Source organism: Bos mutus, chromosome 7 (genome assembly GCF_027580195.1).
Source record: "Bos mutus isolate GX-2022 chromosome 7, NWIPB_WYAK_1.1, whole genome shotgun sequence".
Classification (NCBI taxonomy): Eukaryota; Metazoa; Chordata; class Mammalia; order Artiodactyla; family Bovidae; genus Bos; species Bos mutus.
In genome coordinates this window covers 62,925,532-62,946,060 of record NC_091623.1, presented here as the reverse complement: position 1 = coordinate 62,946,060, position 20,529 = coordinate 62,925,532, and the positions used below count along the sequence as shown (strand labels likewise).

At 43.1% G+C, this 20,529-nt stretch overlaps 1 protein-coding gene across 9 annotated transcripts in view; it reads left to right on the top strand.

Annotated features, from left to right (window-relative positions):
- Positions 1-20,268, top strand: part of CDC42SE2 (CDC42 small effector 2) — a 116,486-nt gene extending 96,218 nt beyond the window's left edge. For all 9 annotated transcript variants that reach the window (XM_070374032.1, XM_070374027.1, XM_070374035.1 and 6 more), the window contains 3 exons: positions 10,744-10,845; positions 19,426-19,541; positions 20,072-20,268. In XM_070374032.1, coding sequence (XP_070230133.1) covers positions 10,744-10,845; positions 19,426-19,524 — 201 coding nt within the window. In that variant the 3' untranslated portion in view covers positions 19,525-19,541; positions 20,072-20,268. The remainder of the gene's footprint in view (positions 1-10,743; positions 10,846-19,425; positions 19,542-20,071) is intronic.
- Positions 20,269-20,529: the final 261 nt, after the last annotated feature.

The window sequence follows — 20,529 nt, the reverse complement described above, 5'->3', positions numbered from 1 at the left end:
CGTCTCTGAGCTACGCAAGTAGACTCCTTTCACAGAAAAGCGGGGAGCTGGGTATCTCTGTCTGTTCCCTATGCACTGAGGCGTTGCGGTGATAGCTAGGAAAGAATTAGTTGATTGCTTTCATGTTCCGGGACCCATGACCTGGAGCCCAGCTGGCCACCACAGCGAGGCAATCAAAAAGTGTGTCCCCTGGGAGACACTAGGGTACTTGGAACAGGCAAGAGGAAAGTGGAGATGGTGCCCACTGGCCTCGTTTCTGAGCAGTCTCTTAGTCTATCTGTGTGTGCTAAATTAGAAGCTTAACTCTCAGGTAGCAGCTTTTAAAGTATGCAAATAGACCTCTCCTCGGAAAGACTTGGGAGAGGGGCATGCCTGACTGCTGCCTGTGCCCTGAGCCCTGTGGAGTTCGCAGGTTCAGAAGCGTTCTTTGTTTGCTGCAGTGAATAGGCTCTTCTTTTTGATGAAAACTATGGATTAAAACACATTCTTTGGTGGCTAGGTTGTTGTTTTTAATGAGAGAAACTCTTCAACCCAATGGCTTTCCAAATAATTTAAACACACACACAAACTTTAAAATAGTGTTTAAGAGTTCGAGAGGTTAACTAATGTGAATATAAGGTGGGAACGTGAGCACTGGCCGAGAGTCCAAGTGAGACTTTGCCAGAGTTTCCTGGATTTGAAGGGAGTGTTAAAACGTAGCATACTGCTTTTCAAGGTATTATCAGATGAGTTCCTGTATTTAAAGTGCTTAGAAGTATGCCTGGCATAAGAATTGCCCATTGTTTTAAAATATTCAGCTGTAAATCTTCAGAGTCAGTATTTCTAAACCATTGAGCCATCAGTATCACTGTTAGCCTTGAACGTTCCTGGACCTGCCCCAAACTTGGTGAATCTGAAATTCTGCAAGGAGAGGTCAGCAGCCTGTGTTCTAACAAGCCCCCACAGAGATTCTGATGCACAGTAAAGCTTGCTTTCCTATTAACAGCCAGCATAAAAGCTGAGACAGTAAAGACGATGCAGCTATTCTCTGGGAGATAGCAGTATTGTGACGTAAAAGCGAAAAACCCAACAAAACAGATAAGTAATTTACTTGTGTGGAAATACAAAATCCACTAGAATTTTCATCTTTTTTTTTTTTTTTTAACATCTTCCATATGTGATAGGTCCTTGAGAAATATTTGGTCATACTATTGGATAAGACAAACAGTTTTTAGAGAACTGAGCTGACATTGTTTATTTAAAATCCTTTTATTCAGCAGCCATTGTCCAATGTGTCAGGCACAGCTGTGGTCAAAGAACTCTTAGCATGGTAGGAAAGTCCAGCTGTGGGCAGATAAATTATAAGCAGTATTTTTAAGCATTAAAATTGAAATAATGAGCTTTGTGCTCTAAGTGCTTGGACCAAGGAACGCCCAGCAGCCTCATCTCAGAAGGTCATGTTTGAGCTGAGTCTCAGGCAGTGCCACACAGCAGGGGTTGGGAGAGGGCATTTCACATAGTTTGTTGATGTTAAGCCATAACTGTTGCTTTGATTTTTGTGTGAGACCCACTAGTAAAATCCTTTTCCTTTACTATAGAAAATATCAAATCTCTTTTTGTGTTACAGCTTTTTATGTAGCTTTCGTTAGTCATTTTCTCCCCGTCGTATAAACTGGATGGATAGTAGGATGTAGTTTGAAAGCAGCTCACGTACTTCGGGGATCATGGACTGTCAGTGGCATCATAGGAAAAGTGGCTGTTTGTTTTAGAAATGCCCAATGCCTAGCGACCCTGTCGATATTTCAGAAGATTAACTTAGCTTATTTCAGGGGCTCCCAAACTTTTGTTTTTATTTCCCTTAACACTTCAGTAATTTTTTCATGGTGTTCGCAAGGCAAGAGAAATACCTCACAGATTTATTTATTAGGTTTGGTCTAAACAACTTGAGTCTGAGTGAACTCCTGGAGATGGTGATGGACAGGGAGGCCTGGCGTGCTGCGATTCATGGGGTCGCAAAGAGTCGGACACTACTGAGCGACTGATCTGAACTGAACTGAAACAACTTAGTATTTATGTTCTAAAAACTGAGCTGTCACTTGAAAAAGTTACACACATACATAGGAAGAAAATAAATTCTTATTTCCTTCCCAAATAACCATGATTACTTACGTGTGTGCCTGTGTGGCTTTATAGAGCTCTTCAAACTCTGGGCTCAGATGGAACACCACCAGCGTCTTCTCCAGCTCCGTACCTACTTCTCTGCAGTACTGGACTTTTTGCACAGCAGCTGCTGAACAACTCTGCTTTGCAAATATATGTCACTGTAAAAAGTGTGTGCTCTAAGACTGGAATTCTGAGTCATCTTGGACTAGTTCACACAGCGTTGTACATATATTAAGTATCACTGTGCTCCCCTCACACTGAAGACATCCCATGGGGCCCCTGGATGTTTGCCGACTGCTCGACACAGTCTGGGAATCATGAGTTACTTGATACATTCACAGGTAGGGGGTTTGGTGATACATCTCTCTCAACTTTCTCTTTCCAGGTCACAAAGTTAAGTCAGTAGTACATCTTTGTCTTTTAGCTTTCCGAATATTTAGTCCACATTGGCGTAAGTGATTGCTATCTTAGAGCCTGAGAGTACGAGCCTTTCCCCCTGCTCCAGATGGCAGGCTCTTGTGTTCTTCCTTCATATTTCGTGTGTGTTTCCTGAAGGGCCTGAGGCTGCTCCACCTGTGCTTTTACCTTGAGCCTCCCATTGCCTCTGGAACCTGGCCTTAAACTGCTCCTCGGTGGCATGCGTTTGTGCATGAAGCTGTCCAGAGAAGAGTCTTAGAGGGACTTTTAAGTGAGTCAGTAATCACTTCCTGGAAGCTATATTTGATCAATATGGGCTTCCCTGTGGCGCTAATGGTAAAGGATCCACCTGCCAATGCAGGAGCTGTAAGAGAAGCAGGTCTGATCCCTGAGTCGGGGAGAACCCCTGGAGGAGGGCATGGCCACCCACTCCAGTATTCTTGCCTGGAGAATCCCATGGACAGAGGAGCCTGGCAGGCTACAGTCTGTGGGGCTGCAAAGAATTGGACACGACCAAAGCAATTTATCACGCACGCATGCACATAGAAATGTGAGGGAGGTGGGGCATTTATATTACTCCAAAAGTTAGGCCTGAAAAACCACGTGACTGTGACGTTTATATATTCATAAAAGTATTCATTCAGAAAACGTGTGTTGATGAGTTGCTCTGTGCGGTGTATGGCACTGGCCCTTGGTGGGCTGACGTTTTACATGCCCTCTCTGTGAGGAGCACATCTGTGATGCAGCGGACCTTTTAAATTTGGTGTGAGATGCAAATTTTACTTTGGTGGAGGTGAACACAAGGTTCTGTGAGTACAGAAAGGAGGAGCATGGAACCTCAGAGCAAGGGTATAGAGAAGAGGTGCCCGAGTTAGCCACGGAGCAGTAGGAAGGGTCCTTCAGATCGAGGGCAGAGAAGTGAGAAAGTTGGATCATAGCATATTTAAGGAACTTCGAGTAGCAGACCGAAGCTTAGAATGCAAGGAAACGTTGATAGATGAGGCTGGAGAGAGAACAGGGTTTCATAGGCTTCGAGAGTTTAAATTTAGCCTGCAGGTTTTGAAAAGCCATTGAGGGATTTTAAAGTGGTGCGTGACATCAGTTTTGTACTTGGAAAGGTAGATCTAAATACAGGGCAAGGAGTATCAGGCAGGGAAGGAAGGCTGTGAAGCTCTAGCAAATCAGTTAGGCAGTGACTACAGCGATGTAGGTGGAAGGCGGTGGGGCTGAAGGAAGGCTGTGGCAGTGCCGTGGGGTGGAGAGAGGAAGGGTAGGATAGAATCGAATCCCCAGGATGCTGTGACGTGACACTGTGAGGAAGAGGAGGAGCGAAGCAGAGCCCTCAGCCCCGGCTTGAAGTACTGCTAGGAGCATTGCCCACCCCAGGGGGCATGGAAAGGAGGACCAGGCTGCAGAAGTGAGGTTACACGCTTACTTGTGGACACAGGAGAAGGAGATGGTGGCCCCCTCCAGCATCCTCGCCTGGGGAATCCCACAGACAGAGGAGCCTCACGGCTGCAGTCCATGGCGGCACAAGAATCGGACACGAGCTAGTGACTAAACCACCATCACAAGTGGGATTCCCTGGCCTCTCAGACGGCAAAGAACCTGCCTGCTAATGCAGGAGACCCAGGTTCGATCCTGGGACAAATCCCCGGGAGGAGGGCATGGCAACCCACTCCAGTATTCTTGCCTGGAGAATCCCATGGACAGAGGAGCCTGGCGGGGCTACAGTCCATGGGTCGCAAAGAGTTGGATACGACTGAGTGACTAACGCTTTACACTTTGTGAACATAGGAAGTTTGAGTATCCTGTCAGCATTCACACGGACGTGTCCAGTAAGCAGTTGAATGTGTGTCTAATGCTCAGAGAAGAGAAAGTAGACTCACGAGTCATCAGCGTAGTTAATAAGGTGAAGACATGGGGGAGGAGGGGAAAGGGGACCCTAGGACACCCTGGAGAAGGCCGCGAGCACAGAGCACATAGGCGCAGAGGGACGGAGCGCACATCAGAGACGAGCGGGAGAGCAGAGAGGGGATCCTTTGGAAACATAGTCTCAGCATGATCCTTTGTCTGAATTTTATATTCCAGATTTTTACTTTTGTATTGGCCTAGTAATTTTTATTTTCAAAGAAGGAACATGTGATGGGAGTGCATGAATAATGCATATAGATAGCAGCATTTTAGACTAAATGGGTATTGCAGTTCGCCGTATGTTGATGTGGTAGCTCCACAGTGTATTTTTTAAAAACTTCAAATATATCTCCTAAATATATATGTATCTGTTAGAGTTAAGAGAGGAAGACAGGAAGTACATAGTGCATTTTAGAATTGTAAGGCCTCAGAAAGAGTACAGATAAGATTATGTTCTAATGAAAATCAGACATGAAAGTAAATATTTCTTATTCATATTTGTGACATAACCATTTTTGCTAGTACTCGGTGCATAAGTTTTTATGTAAGTTGTAGACTAGGAGGAAAACAAAATGCATGAGTGTATCTTTTTAAAAACTAATAAGGGAAGGAAGAGCGCCTCCCTCCACCCCTTGTGGATAAATAAAAGCAAATTCTGGATATCAACATTTCATTGAACAAGTGTCTAGTATCTAAGATTTAGTCTCTAGGACTTAAATAACGGTGGTGGTGGTGGTGGTTTAGTCGCTAAGTCGTGTCTGACTCTTGTGACCCTGTGGACTGTAGCCCGCCAGGCCTCTCTGTCCATGGGATTCTCCAGGAGAGAATACTGGAGTGGGATTCTGTCATTCCTTTCTCCAGGGGATCTTTCCAACTGGAGATCAAATCCAGGTCTCCTGCATTGAAAGCAGATTCTTTTATCAACTGAGCCACCAGGGAAGCCCTCAAAAGTTCTAATGACGCGTAGTGGACACACATTGAATGGGAAGAGACATGTTCCCTAGTCCTTCAGGGTAATACAGCCACTCATTTGTTTTAACCTTTGGGCCTTGGCCTTACGCAGAATAACAGTTAGTATTTTAAGGTTGGCAGGAATTATTCAGAAGGTTGACAGTTTTAGTAAAGTTCCCTATAAGGAATAAAGAAGAATAAAGTATGTTTCCAGGAAAAACTGTGACTCTGCTACTGACAACAGTTCGTGCGTATTGAGTGAAGTACAGCGTTTCCTGTTTTTCTTCGCAGAGGCCTGACTCTGGAATTCCCCTGTTTGCCCACGATTTAACTCTTGTCTCTGGCCTGTGCTCTCGGTACAGCACACCAGAGAAGTGGGCTGTTCTTCACATGTCTGACTTGTGCCTGAAAAATATTTCAGTTTTGTATCTTAAAATACTTAGTTATACTCAGAGTCTAGGTTTTTGACTCAGAGAGTAGTAACAGAAGTCTGAAGAACACCTCAGCCCGGGTCCGGATCCCGTCCTTCCTACCTTCTCTGGAGCACTTATAATATTGATAACCCTTCGTTTTTCTTTACCTCCCGTTTCTTTTCGGATCTATCACATCAGAAACTAAGCATGATCAAGTCTGTCTCATCTTGAAGGGAAAAAATCCAGTCTGCTGGTTTCCTCTTCTCCCTTGAGCTACAGCTGTCTCCTCCCGTTCGAGGCCAGACTCTGTCCCATCCTCTGTGTGGGACCTCTCATTTCCCCGCCCCCTCCCCTCACTCCCCTGATGGCTGGCGCCCCCGTCACTGCGGGCACAGGGTCACCAGCGTGCCGAGCAGGCGCCGAGTCCAGGGGACACGCTTCTCTTCACCTGACCTCCCTCCAGCTGTGCAGCGCGTTACCTAACCCCCATCACACTTGAAGAGCCCACATCTGACTTTGCCCCTGACTTCCAGGCTGCTCCTTTTTGGCTTGCTTTAATGGCTTATTTTCCTCATCCAGCCTTATGAGGAGTGCTTTTCTGTGCACTTTTCTTCCTGGGAAGTCTCCTTAACTCAGACCACTTTATCCTGGTGACTCTGTTTCTCATCTCTAGTTAGCGCTTCTCAGAATCCTCTGTCTGTGTATTCAGTGCCCTTGAACGTGAGGCACGCTGAATATCATTTGCTAGGCCTCACTTAAATGTCTCATAGCTATCGTAGATTTGGTGTGTCTTTTTTTTTTTTCTTTCCATTTATTTGTTTGGCTCCCCGGGACTTAGTTGTGGCACGTGGGATTGTCCGTCTTCATTGCGGCGTGCGCGATTTTTAACTGTGGCATGGGGACTCTTAGCTGTGGCATGTAGAATCTAGTTCCCTGACCAGGGATGGAACCCAGGCCCCTTGCATTGGGAGTGCGGAGTCTTAGCCACTGGACCGCTGGCTAAGTCCCAAATGCAGTGTGTCTTAAACGGAATCTTCCGTCTTCTACCAGTATGACTCTTCCAGCAAGGCTCTCCCAGTATTGTCTAATCCAGTAAATCATATACCCTGTATTCAGTCTGAAATCTGTTCATCTTTCATAACTTTTACCTTTCCCTAGTTCTCAAATCCAGTTTTTGATTTTAGCTTCAACCTGAACTTTCCATTTCCGCTACTGGTAGTTGAAATTCAGTAATCTCCTTTAGCCAGCATCATTCTAATACCTTTTCCATTGGTGCCCTCGGCCGTGCTTTCCATTGTAGCGATCATGGAGTAGCCTTTTAGAACCATTCTGATCATGTCATTCCCCTGCTTAACAAGCTGGGCTCCTTCTAGCCTTAAAGAAGGGAGGACTGAAACTTCTGCTTTTTTACCCTAAAATCAAGGTTAGACTAGATGTCATGAAGTGAAGTCTAAAGGAAAAGTGTGATGCTCAGCTCCATAAAGTTCAAGTTGAAAAGTAGTCATTATTTTCAGATGATGAATTAGTCACCCAACATAATTACTATGATGCAAGCAGGTTGATGTCATCCTGTCCTTTGAATCAGTTCAGCTGTCTCCTCCTGAACATCCTCTCTCATTCAGCATGCATGTTGTGTTATTGTTTATGAGTGCATATTACTACAGCTACTTCAGAGGCACAGCGACCTACAAGCACATCCGTTCATTGATCTCTCAGGAAACATTTCAGGGTGAGATAGCTGGTGGCCTCAGTGTACCATGGTGACTCCTCTCTCCCTGCATCTTGCAATAATTCAGCTGTTGGAATAACTCACATAATGTGGATTCATGGGCCCAGTGTAGCTACCTGCTAAGCCCCAGACACACCCTTCTGAAGGAGATGATGTGGATTCAGAACTATTAGAAGTCTTGTGTATTCATGGGGCAAGAATGATATGGAAGTAGATCTTATTCTCTGCAATAGGCCAGCCCATTGCCTGCTTTAGAGGGCCCTCTGGCTGAGCCAGGTGGCACCCTCTGTACTTGGGAGCTGTGGCCCCTTCAGGCTGGTCTGCACAAAGTCCGCAGTCCTACAGATGCCACGAGTCCAGCGACTATAACTGCTGACTGTTGTCTCCATCTGTAGACATCTCCCCTTTTCTGCTTATGTCTGGAGTGTGCCAAGAACCTGGAAGCCTCCTCCTTTACTGTCAGTCAAGGGGCATCCTGGGGAAGAAACCCCAACAGTTTGTCCTGATCAGGTGTCAAGAAAGTTCGTGTCCTGTTCTGGTGCAGATGCATTTGGATGTGCTTGGAGAAACATGGGTTTCTGATAAGACAAGTTTGGTGGAAATGTAGCAGTGTATTGTGGAGGGAAAAGTAGGCACAAAACTAGCATTTGCATTGCCTTTTCCCTTCCTTAGTCCTAGAAGAGATGGCACCGCTTCTCAAGGACCATTTAGGGACTTGTGCTGTAACATCTCAGATGAGAAGAGTGTGAAGGGAACTTTGTTGAATTTGGTGGATAGAAATAGACAAACTCAGAATCCAGGGGCAGAATAGGAACCGGGTGGAAGCGACTGTGTTGGCGGCACTTGGCCTCCTGCATCGAAGGAGGGCTGCAGGTGGCGGACCTGTGCTCAGGGAGTCTGCGCGGGTCCTTACGTGGCCCTGTGTAAAGGCAGCAGGAGATGGTATGTTTCGCCAAGAAAGAGAAGGTTGAAGGACATAGACAAAGGATCTAGGGCCTTATACTTGGCTTGCTGCCAAGCCTTTTAACCTGAAGTCTTTGTATAGCCCTGGGGACAGGGCCCCAAGGATGGATTGAATCTTAACCCTTTAAAAGGGGGCTTGAAGTAATTAAATTTGGAGAAGTAAAGGAATGAATATTTTGCTTCTAGGTGGTGGTGGTGGTGTTCAGTCGTGTCTGACTCTCTGCGACCCCGTGGACTGCAGCGTGTCAGGCTTCCCTGTTACTATCTCCTCTGATCACACTCATGTGCATTGAGCTGATGGTGTCATCCAACCATCTTACCTCCTCACCCCCTTCTCCTCCTGCCCTCAGTCTTTCTAGCATCAGCTTCTTTTCCAGTGAGTTGGCTCTGAGGTTGTTATAGATTATAATACCTGTTGTTACAGACTCTATTCAATCAGGTATTTTTGAGAGAAAAAGGGAAATCATGTAATATAAAGTCTCAGATCAGAAACTAACTGCAAACAAAGAACTTCCCCCTAAAATTATAATGGATAAAATAATAACATATCTACCACTGAAAAAAATTTCTGATCTAGGGCTAAGGTCACTAAACCAGAACTTGTGAGCCACCCTTTTTTGTGCTTAAAAGTTAAATGGAACACCGCTATTCTCACTTGCTCCCTCACTGTCTCCAGCTCCTTACCTGCTGTGATAACAGTGGGTCAAAGCTTTGGCAGACTGTGTGGCCTGCAGGCTTAAAATATTTACTCTCTGGCCTACAAGAACACATGTGGATTCCTGGAGAGGAAGAAGTGGAGTTGTTTTGTAATTCAGTGAAACATACAAAGGAAACAAATAACTGATGAAAGTCACACACACACTCTCTCCCTTCCTCCTCATCCCCACCCTCCTTAGACACACAGGCACATTCAGATGTCCACATAACAGAGGCTCTGGAAATTGCAAACAAAGAACATAAGGAAAAGTATCAAAGAAATAATAGAAGAAACTTTGGTACACTGTAGCAAAATTTGTGCTCAGCTAGAGAGGGATCCGCATATGCCGTACAGAACACTGGAAGGGAGAACCAATGAACCTGGAGATGCTCCAGAGCCACTGTTGAACTCGAGACTTCTTTTGGGATTCTGTGGCAATAAAAGGTAGAGACAGTAAAGTAATACCTATTTTAGGTCTAAAATTAATGTGTGAACATGCCACTTTTGTGGTTTTATAGAAAATCACATCCTAACCCTGGAGAGCTGTCACTTGGATAAGCTTTTAGGGTGTAACATGTGCATAGCAACATTTCAGGGGATGGCGACATGGAACACTACGTTGGGAGGCAGCCTGACCTAGTTCCACTAGTTTGCAGCTTGCCTTGGTTTTGATCGGGTAGCACTTTCAGGAGAAATATTCTGTTGAAAGGGAAGAAGATGGGGCTACATAGAGTTGGCATTGGGACACAAGGCAGCTGTGCCCGTGGCCTCTTCAATCGATCACAGAATCTAAGGCATCATGGAAAACTTGGGTCTAATTTAAAATAACCTTCATCTCTCGAAAAATCTTGGATGGTTCAGTTGAACACAGCAGCATGGTGAGGAAGTGTCCCTAGTGTGGTGGAGCAAGGGCTGCCGCGACCTGCAGCTGCAGTCCTGGGGGCTGCTGGGACACGGGTGTCAGAAGCGACGGGGAGGCGGTTTGTAACTTAGAGCCAGAAGAGACCGGAAATCAGTGACTGGATTAGAACCCAGCCTCCCCTGTACCACTAGCCGACAGATTCACTCCAGCAGGAAAGGGCAGTTGGCTATGATCTAAGTAATAACCATCAGAATAGCATCGGTGTTTAATGATGAGACACAGAATTCAGTACTTACGTCATACTGTCGTCTTTGTTATGAACGATGGTTACAGATGATACTTTTACATATCTTTTTTTTTAAGAATAAAACTTAAATGGTTATTATACAAATACATGGATGGCCGAAGTTAGATCAAATAATCTATTTTAAATTCTAAATATTATTTTGCTTTACCAATTTTTTTTTTTTTTGGTGCATATATTTCTCTGGGGGAGTTCATCGTAGGAGATGGTTGTGGCGATACCAAGATTTAGGTATTTTCCTGTCCTGGGCAAAAACATTTTTCATAGAGAGTCATTTGTGCATAATGTATAAATCTACCAGAATAAGTTTTTGTTAAGACCATTTTCTGAACATTATCCCTTATATTTTAGAAGAGGCGCCGGCGGATTGACCGAAGTATGATTGGAGAGCCCACAAACTTCGTGCACACAGCTCATGTGGGGTCAGGTGACCTGTTCAGTGGGATGAACTCTGTAAGTACCAGGGTGGAGCAGGTGGGTGGGGCCTGGGGTGTGGTCAGATGTGCCTGTCTGGCAAGTGCGCTGTGCCCAGTGAACTGCAGACATTTAGTACACACACTTAATGTGAGTGTGAAGAGAAGAAATGAATAGTGGAAAAATCTCTTATTTAGTTTGCGAAGCCATGTGTTTTTTTTCTGTTTGTACTAAACTCTTTGTAGCTACATTTCTTCTGAGTAACCGCTTTAAAATTTTTAAAGGATTTGAGTTCAGAAAGGAAGTTACTATCGCATGGATTCTCATGCCGCCATTCCCCCATCCCTCCCACCCCACCCAGCAACTTTGAGGTCAGCTTTTTAGTAATATTTAATCTCCTTTTTGTTCTCTTAAGTTCAGTTGGGTTGCCTTTGCAAATGTATTTGTCCCCTTTACTTTATAAAATATTAGCCTTTATCTGATGCTAGAATGCTTGCAATTTATTACTGTAACATAAGTTCTCATGCACTTAGCAGAGGATTAAAATTTGCACATATTTGCTCTTTGTTATAGAGGTTTCGGTGAACTTCAGAAGAGACTTTAGATGTACTCAGTTGAACTCTTACTCCCTAATTTGCATCTAAGAGAAACAGAGAGTAGTGTGCCAGAAACCAGTAGGGGGTTTTTACCCGGGCTGTGCCTCATCCTTGCCCTGAAGCAAATGACCGTGTGTCCAGAGTCGCTTTCCCCCCAGATCTCAAGTGCGCACGTGTGTCTGAATGTTCCCTCAAGTGTTTAGAACCAGAGAGTCAGTAAGGCTTTCATAACACAGATAGGCTGCATTGTGTGCTGACTGGACTCTGTTCACAAAAAACCTAACAGGAGAACAGACTTGTGAAATAGGTGAATGGGTGTCCTGGATACAGCAAACAAGTTTGTCACTGCAGTTACTGGGTAGGCTAAGGGATGACATTCGTAGCTTCCTGGAAAGGAAACAGCTTGTTTGTTTTAAGTCTGTAGGAAAAGTACACTGAACGGCTTTTGTGGAAACGTAAGAGCCGTCAGGTTGCTGTTAAAATACAATTCAATAGCTTTGTTTCCTGGATCAGTGCGGAATGATGAGACCAAATGGACTGCTGACTGTTGTTAATATTAAGGTCATTGTGACAAAGATAAATAGAATGAATGGTTTCAAATTTATTATAGCTGATGAATTTTAATTTATTTCTCATCAACACGTCTTCTTCCCTACTTGTGTTCATAAAAATTTAACTATGTAGGCAAAAAAGAGCTTCCCTTGTAGCTCAGTTGGTAAAGAATCCACCTGCAACAAGGATACCCAAGTTCGATCCCTGAGTCAGGAATATTCCCCTGGAGAAGGAAATAGTAACCCACTCCAGTATTCTTGCCTGGGACATCTAATGGACAGAGGAGCCTAGTGGGCTCCAATCCGTGGGGTCGCAAGAGTCGGAAGAGCCCAAGAAGAGGAAATCTGTCCTGTCCCTGCTTCCACGTTTTCCCCTTCTACTTGCCATGAAACGATGGGACTGGATGCCATGATCTGACTTTTTTAATATTGAGTTTTAAGCCAGCTTTTTCACTCTTCTCCTTCACGCGCACCAAGAGGCTCTTTAGTTCCTCTCCACTTTCTGCCATTAGAGTGGTATCATCCACTTACCTGAGGTTGTTGCTATTTTTCCTGGTAATCTTGACTCCAGCTTGTAACTCATTCAGCCCAATGTTTCACAGGAGTGATGAGGGTTACTTACTGGAAATCCAAATTCTTGTTTGAAATTAAAGAATTGACTTTTGGAAGAAAAACAGATTTGTCTTTCTTATAATCTGCATGGCATTATGAATGTACCGTGTAAAAATAAAGATGTTGTTGTAAATAGGCCTAGGATACCTATAAAGTCTAGGATAACATGTTGTGTTAGGTAGGAAATTATTTGGCACCATGGTAAAATCCAACTTTCTGCCACAAAACTTGGTGTTGCCAAAAAGGAGCAGAAAGTGAACTGATAGGCTGTGGGCCATAGCCTCCTCAGGCGGAGCAGGTTTGCTTAAACAGACCTGTGGATTTTAGTTTCTTTTTTAGGGTACTCTTACCTAAACTGGTTGTTTAGTCATGTGAATATAGATATTACAGTAACTCATGTGGTGTCACTGGAGTTAGTTCCACAGAAGTGAATTTTTCAGTAAATGAGTGAAAACTTACCCATTTAAGACCCAATCACATGTTCTCGCCTTAAACATATTGGACCCAAATACGCTATGCATTTTATGTCTTGTTACTATTTTCACTTAGAATGTATTTAAACCTGCCTCACTCTGAATCTGTTAGGCCATCACCTCCTATTCCTCCTGCTCCGAGCAATCTAGCGTGATTCTGAGTTTCCAAAATGCTTCTGATTGATACAAATGAAGACAGGATATACTAAGAGCACTTGAGAGTTTGCAGATAACCTTGTGCCTTTGTTTTGGTAAATAAGAAAATACCCCACTGGGACTTGCCTGGTGGTCCAGTGGTTAAGACTCCACTCTGCCAGTGCCGGGGTCATGGGTTTCATCCCTGCTCCGGGAATTACGATTCCACATGCCACACAGCACAGCCGGAATAAAAAGGAAGATGCCCCAGCATTTTTATATCTCCCTAGAAAGTAGCCGTGTAAGATGGTTAGGAAGGATGATCATCTGTAATCACTCTACAAGTAGGAAACCTGATGTTCACGGAAGATGAATAGTGCGTCCAGAGTTACGGTGTTAATGAATAAACCGGGATTGCAGTTGAAGTCTTTGGATTCTATTTTTGGAGTATAGTTGATTTACAGTATTGTGTTAGTTTCAGGTGTAGAACGAGGTGATTCAGTTATACATACATTCTTTTTTACATTCTTTCCTCATATAGATTATCGTGGAATGTTGAGTGGACTTCCCTGTGCTATACAGTCGGTCCTTGTTGGTTATCTGTCTTAAATAGACTAGTGTATGTGATCTATCCATTCCTCCTGTGTTTCCCCTTTAGGAACCATTAGTTTGTTTTTGATATCTGTCAATCTTTCTGTTTTATAAATAAGTTCGTTTTTTTATTTAGAGTCCACATGAGTGATAATATTTGTCTCTGATTGACTTCACTAAGTATGATAATCTCTAGGTCCGTTCATTGTACTGTGAATGGCACTATTATTCACATTATTTTATTGGAATATAATTGATTAACATTGTACTAGTTTCAGGCATAGGCAGAATGAGTAAGGTGTCCACACATCTGCTCTTTTTTAGATCCTTCTCCCATATAGGCCGTTATCGGTCCTTGTTTGTAACAGTTCTCTATTTTACATAGTCCCAACCTCCCCGTGTGTCCTTCTCACCCCTTTCCCCTGGGTAACCACAGTGTTGTCTTCCATACCTGTGACTCTCTGTTTTGTACGTAAGTTCATTTGTACCATTTTTTTTAAAGATTCTGCATATAAGAGATATCATGTACTTGTCTTTCTTATTTTGCTCAGTATGGCAATCTCTGAGTCCATCCATATTTCTGCAAATGGCATTTTTATTCTGTGAAATGGCTGAGTAATAAAAATCCATTGTATATATCTACCACGTACTCGTTATCCACTCCTCTGTCGGTGGACATTCAGGTCGCTTCCCTGTCTTGGCTGTTGTAAATACTGCTGCTGTGAACAGAGGAGTGCATGTGTCCTTTTGTATTAGTTTTCTTGGGATATATGCCCAGCCAGGAGTGGGATTGCTGGGTCATATAGCAGTTCTCTTAGTTTTTAAGGAACTCGCAAGCTGTTCTCTGTAGTGACTGTGCCACTTTACATTCCCATGAACAGTAGGAGGGCTCCCTTTAGCCCCACTCCCGTCCCAGCATTTATTGTTTGAAGACTTTCTCTAATGATGGCCATTCTGACCCTTGTGAAGTGATACCTCATTGTAGTTTTGATTTGCATTTCTCTGATAATTAGCAGTGTTGAGCACCTTTAAATGTGCTTTTTGGCCATCTGTGTGTCTTCTTTGGAAAAATGTCTTTATATCTTCTGCCCACTTTTTGATTTTTTTTTTTTTTTTTGACATACAACTGCATGAGCTGTTTGTATATTTTGGAAATTAATCCCTTGTTGGTTGCCACATTTGCAAATATTTTCTCCCATTCTGTGGGTTGTCTTTTCATTTTGTTTATGGTTTCCTTTGCTGTGTAGAAGTTTCTGAGTTTAATTAGTTAGCTACCATTCAGTTTTTTTCTTTAGAAGGTGGATTCAAAAAGATCTTGCTGCAATTTATGTCAGTGTTCTATCTTTTCTTCTAAGACTTTTATAGTGTTTGGCCTCATTACGTTTAAGTCTTTGACCCATTTCCAGTTTATTTTTGTGAACGGTGTTAGGAAGTGTTCTACTACTACTAAGCGCTTCAGTCGTGTCCGACTCTGTGTGACCCCATAGACGGCAGCCCACCAGGCTCCCCGTCCTTGGGATTTTCCAGGCAAGAACCCTGGAGTGGGTTGCCCTTTCCTTCTCCAATGTATGAAAGTGAAAAGTGAAAGTGAAGTCGCTCAGTCGTGTCCGACTCTTCGTGACCCCATGGACTGCAGCCTACCAGGCTCCTCTGTCCATGGGATTTTCCAGGCAAGAGTACTGGAGTGGGTTGCCACTGCCTTCTCTGAGGGAATGTTCTAATTTCATTCTTTTATATAGTTGTCCAGTTTTCCCAGCACCACTGAAAAGAGACTGCTTTTCTCCAGTGTATACTTTTGCCTCCTTTTGTGATGGATTAGGTGGCCATAGATGGGTGAATTTATTTCTGGCTTTTTATCCTGTTCCACTGATCTGTGTTTCTGTGCCAGTACCATACTATTTTGATTACTGTTGCTATATAGTATTGTCTGAAGTCAGGGAGCCTGTTTCTTCCAGCTTTGATTTTCTTTCTCAGGATTGCTTTGGCTATTTTGGGTCTTTCCTGTATCCATATAAATTTAATAACTTTGTTCTCAGTTCAGTCCAGTTGCTCAGTCGTGTCTGACTCTGCGACCCCATGAATCACAGCACACCAGGCCTCCCTGTCCATCACCAACTCCCGGAGTTCACTCAAACTCACGTCCATTGAGTCGGTGATGCCATCCAGCCCTCTCATCCTCTGTTGTCCCCTTCTCCTCCTGCCCCCAATCCCTCCCAGCATCAGAGTCTTTCCCAATGAGTCAACTCTTCGCATGAGGTGGCCAAAGTCCTGGAGTTTCAGCTGTAGCATCATTCCTTCCAAAGAAATCCCAGGGCTGATGTTCTAGTTCTGTGAAAAATGACACTGCTAATTTAATAAGAATGGAATTGAGTATGTAGATTGCCTTGGGTAGTACTCTCATTTTGACAGTGCTGATTCTACCAAGAACATGGTATATATAGCCTGCTATCTGTGTCATCTCTGATTTTTTTCATCAACATGTTATAGTTTTCAGAGTAGATGTCTTTTTTGTCCTTAGGTGGACTTATTCCTGTGTTTTTTATTGTTTTTGATGTGATGATAAATGGGATTCTTTCCTTAATTTCTCTTTTTGGTCTTCGTTTTTAGTGTATGGGAATGAAAAAGACTGCTGTGTGCTAATTTTGTGCCCTGCAACTGTACTGAATTCATTGATGAGCTCTAGTAGTTTCCTGGTGGCATCTTTAGGATATTCTGTGTATCACGTATCATGTCATCTGCAAACAGTGACAGTCTTACTTGTTTTCCAATTTGGATTTCTTTTATTTCTTTCTCTTCTCTGTCACAGTTAGGACTTCTGAAACTATGTTGAATAAATGTGACAATGGATTGTGACGTAGATTTACAGATATTTAAAAATTCTTATAACCCTGGGATTAATGTCACTTGATCATAGTGTATGATCCTTTTAATATACAGTTGGAGTATTTTTGCATCTGTGTTCATCAGTGATACTGGCCTGTAATTTTCTTTCCTTTTTTTGTGTGTGGTATCTTTGTCTGGTTTTGGTATTAGGGTGAAGTTGGCCTCATAAAATGACCTTGGGAGTATTTCTTCCTCTTCATTCTTTTGGAAGGAGTTTCAAAAGGATAGGTGTTAACTCTTTTCTCAACATGTGATGTAATTTGTCTGTGAAGCCATCAGGTCCTGGACTTCTGTTTGTTGAACATTTTCTAATCATTGTTTCATTTTCATACTCATGATTGGGTCTAAGGTCTCCTTAGACAACCACTTTGCCTGGCTGGCTTTCTTTTTCTTGGGGATGGTTTTGATCATGGCGCCTCCTGTACGGGGCTACGAACCCCCATCCACAGTTCTTCAGGCACTCTGTTAGATCTATTGGTCACTTCCACTGTATAATCTAAGGGATTTGATTTAGGTCATACCTGAATGGCCTAGTGGTTTTCCCTACTTTCTTCAGTTTAAGCATGAATTTTGTGATCAGGAGTTCATGATCTGAGCCACAGTCAGCTCCCGGACTTGTTTTTGCTGACTGTATAGAGATTTTCCATCTGTCTTTCATTACTTAGAATATATAATGCTACTCCCTTCTGGTCTGCAGAGTTTATACTGAAGAAACAGCGGATAAATTTATGGGTTTCTGGGGATTTCCTTGTATATCATGTGTTGCCCTTCCTTACTGTGTTGGTATTTTCTCTCTTGTCATTTGGTCATGTGTCTCAGTGTGTCCCTCCTTGAGTTCATCTCCTGTGAGCCACTCTGCGCATCCTAGACTTGAGTGTTCCCTTTCTCACGTTAGGGAGGTTTTCAGCTATAACCTCCTCAGGTGTTTTCTCGGGCCGTTTCTGTCTTCTCCTTCTAGCACCCTGTAGGGCACGTGTTGGTGTGTTTAATGCCCCAGAGGTATCTGAGACTGCCTTGTTTCCTTCCATTGTTTTCTCTTCGGTCTGTTCCTTAACAGTGATTCTTACCATTGTTTCCAGCTATTCATTTTTCATGCCTCATTTATCCTGCCTTGATTCCTTTTAGTGTATTTTTCATTCCAGGTATTGTATTCTTTGTATCTCTTTGTTCTTTACATCTTGTAGCTCTTTGTTAAACATCTCTTGTAAGTTCTGAATCTGTGCCTCTTTCTTTTTCCGAGATCTTGGACCATTTTTACTATCGTTAGTCTAAAACTCTCTTTTTTTTTTTTTTGTAGCTCTCTTCATTTAGCTGTTTCTTGTGAGTTTTTATCTTGTTCCTTCATCCGAAACATCTCTCTGCCATCTGATTTTGTCTGTTTATGGGATCCTTCATGCTGGCTGCAGGATCACAGTTCCTCTTGCTTGTAGTGTGTTCCCAAAGTGGTCCTGAGGCTTGTGGAAGCCTCCTGGTGGCGAAACCGGTGCTTTCCGCCTGGTGGGTGGCACAGGGGCTTGTCCCTCCGGTGGGCAGGGCTGTGTCCTGGGGGGTATATGGCACACCTGGGGCCACACAGCACGGTCACAGGTGAAGGGAGGGTGCAGGCCTGGGGTTCTGCCTTTATCAGGGATGAGGGTAAATGCCGAGGCTTTCACAGCTTCACTCTTAACTGCTTCCTCCTGGCACTATTGTGAGGGTTACATGATGTCATATTTTGAAGTGATTCTGTAAACCTGAGAGCAGCCTATTCTGAGGGAGTATTAACTCATTATTGACTTGAGATGTTTCAGTCTTCTCTTACATAACCAATTGCTGGCCACAGGTTTCTGCAAAAATCCCCCAGTGTGTTAAGGAGACATCATAGGCTCAGCAGAGGATGAGTCAAATAAAGTTCAGGGGCTCTAATCATGTGATAGAAGCTGGAGAGAATGATCCCCTGGGCTCAGAGGAGAAAAGGGTATACTACTCAGTTCCTCAATATGCAGACTTGGCTCTTGGGGTGTGGCCTCTAAGCTTCCTTTGAATATTCCAAGTCTTTGAATCCTCATTTGAATGCTTATACTTTTTCATTTTATTGATTTTACTAAGACTATATTAGGGCTTCCCAGGTGGCACTAGTAGTAAAGAACCCACATGCCAATGCAGGAGACTCCTGAGAGATGCAGGTTCGATTCCTGGGTCAGGAAGTTTCCCTGGAGGAGGGCATGGCAAGCCATGCCAGTATTCGTAGAATCCCATGGACAGGAGCCTGGCAGGCTACAGTCCATAGCATTGCAGAGAGCAGGACATGACTGAAGTCATTTTTAGAATAAGAATACTACTATTATGTAAATTTTACCACATGGACTTTTAAAATTTATCTTTGGTTCAGTTTCCTACTTTATTTTTGTATCTGATTCTAATCCAAGAAATTGAGGTGATTTAATATGTGAGGTGGTTGTAAATTAAGGTGGTTGAGGAACAAACTTGAATTCATCTTTATCCTTTTGACTGGTTTTGAAATGTAGCCAAGTACCTTGTGAACTATAAAACTTTTTTTTTTGTAATAGGGAAGTGGAGTCGGGGGTGTTTTGGCCAAAAAAAAAAAAAAAAAGAATTGTTCAACCACCAGCTTACCACTCCCCATATATTGAAAACAATTTCTAAGTCTATAAAAAGATGTATAATTTTTTTTTCTATAAAAAGTACCCTTCTGGGAAAAGCAGCCCAGCCAAACTGTCAATTGATTGGTTGCAGTGGCCCTAGTTCCTGACCCGTTCTTTTCCTTTCTTGTCTCAGGTCAGCTCCATTCAGAACCAGATGCAGTCCAAGGGAGGCTACGGGGGTGGCATGGCCGCCAACGTGCAGATGCAGCTGGTGGACACAAAGGCCGGATAGCCCCGGACTTCTCCTCAGTGAGTACCTCAGAGCCCCACGGCCACTGACGACGAGGAGAGGCTTAGTTCAGACTCGAGTTCAAAAAATAAAAGTCTTATTAAAAAAAATTTGTGAACTTACTGGAAAAGGCAAAAATAGTCTGTCCACAGTCAGTTACAGCATTTGGGTATTAGTTTCAGATTGTTGTTTTCCTAATGAGAAACTTTAAATATTTTCAGACGTCTTGCTCTGGGGGAGCCTCTGACTGAGATTCTAGTGACAAGCTCTCTCTTATGTGTTCTTTAAACATGAATGAAGTTACTGAGTTACTGATATTGTGTGAAACCCATGTGTGGTGAAGTAATTTTATATTTAACACCATTATGGGTAAATCGTACATAATAAAATTTTCAAATTTAAAAGACAACTTCTAAATGGAAGCATGAAACCCCTAAAGTATAAAAATAATTTGGCTTTTTCTTCTGGTTTTATAGGTCATTGTGAATTTCTGTATTTTGTTCCAACAACTGTTAATTTTTTGTCATGGTTGCTTTTCTTTCCTTTTCAGTTACAAAAAAAGAAGCGTGATGGCGTCTTGTTCACCCTGTTGTGACTGCTCCAGTGACACGTTCCTGTTCTGCTCTGAAGAAACTTGTCAGAAGAATCCTGCATTTCCTTCAGCTGGCATGCATGCCTTTGGACTCATGGACAGAGTTCTTTGGATTGTGGCTTAATTCTTGGTTTTTATGGGTCTGATTTTAGCATGATCTTTTTTTGTGAATGCTGGCACTGTTTTGCATTCTTCCCCCACATTTTTCTTTCCACCTTCAACCCCTCTGCCTTATTGATTTTATTGGTAAGCAAAGATCTGCTTTTATTTGTTAATTTACACCATTTTTGTATATTTTGGAACGTATGCGACCTGTAAGCACAATGATCATTTCTATTCATATGAAACTGCAGCAGAGTAGTGTCTGCATGCTTTATGAAGTTGCTTGTGTGGGACCCCACAGGATGCCAGATGGA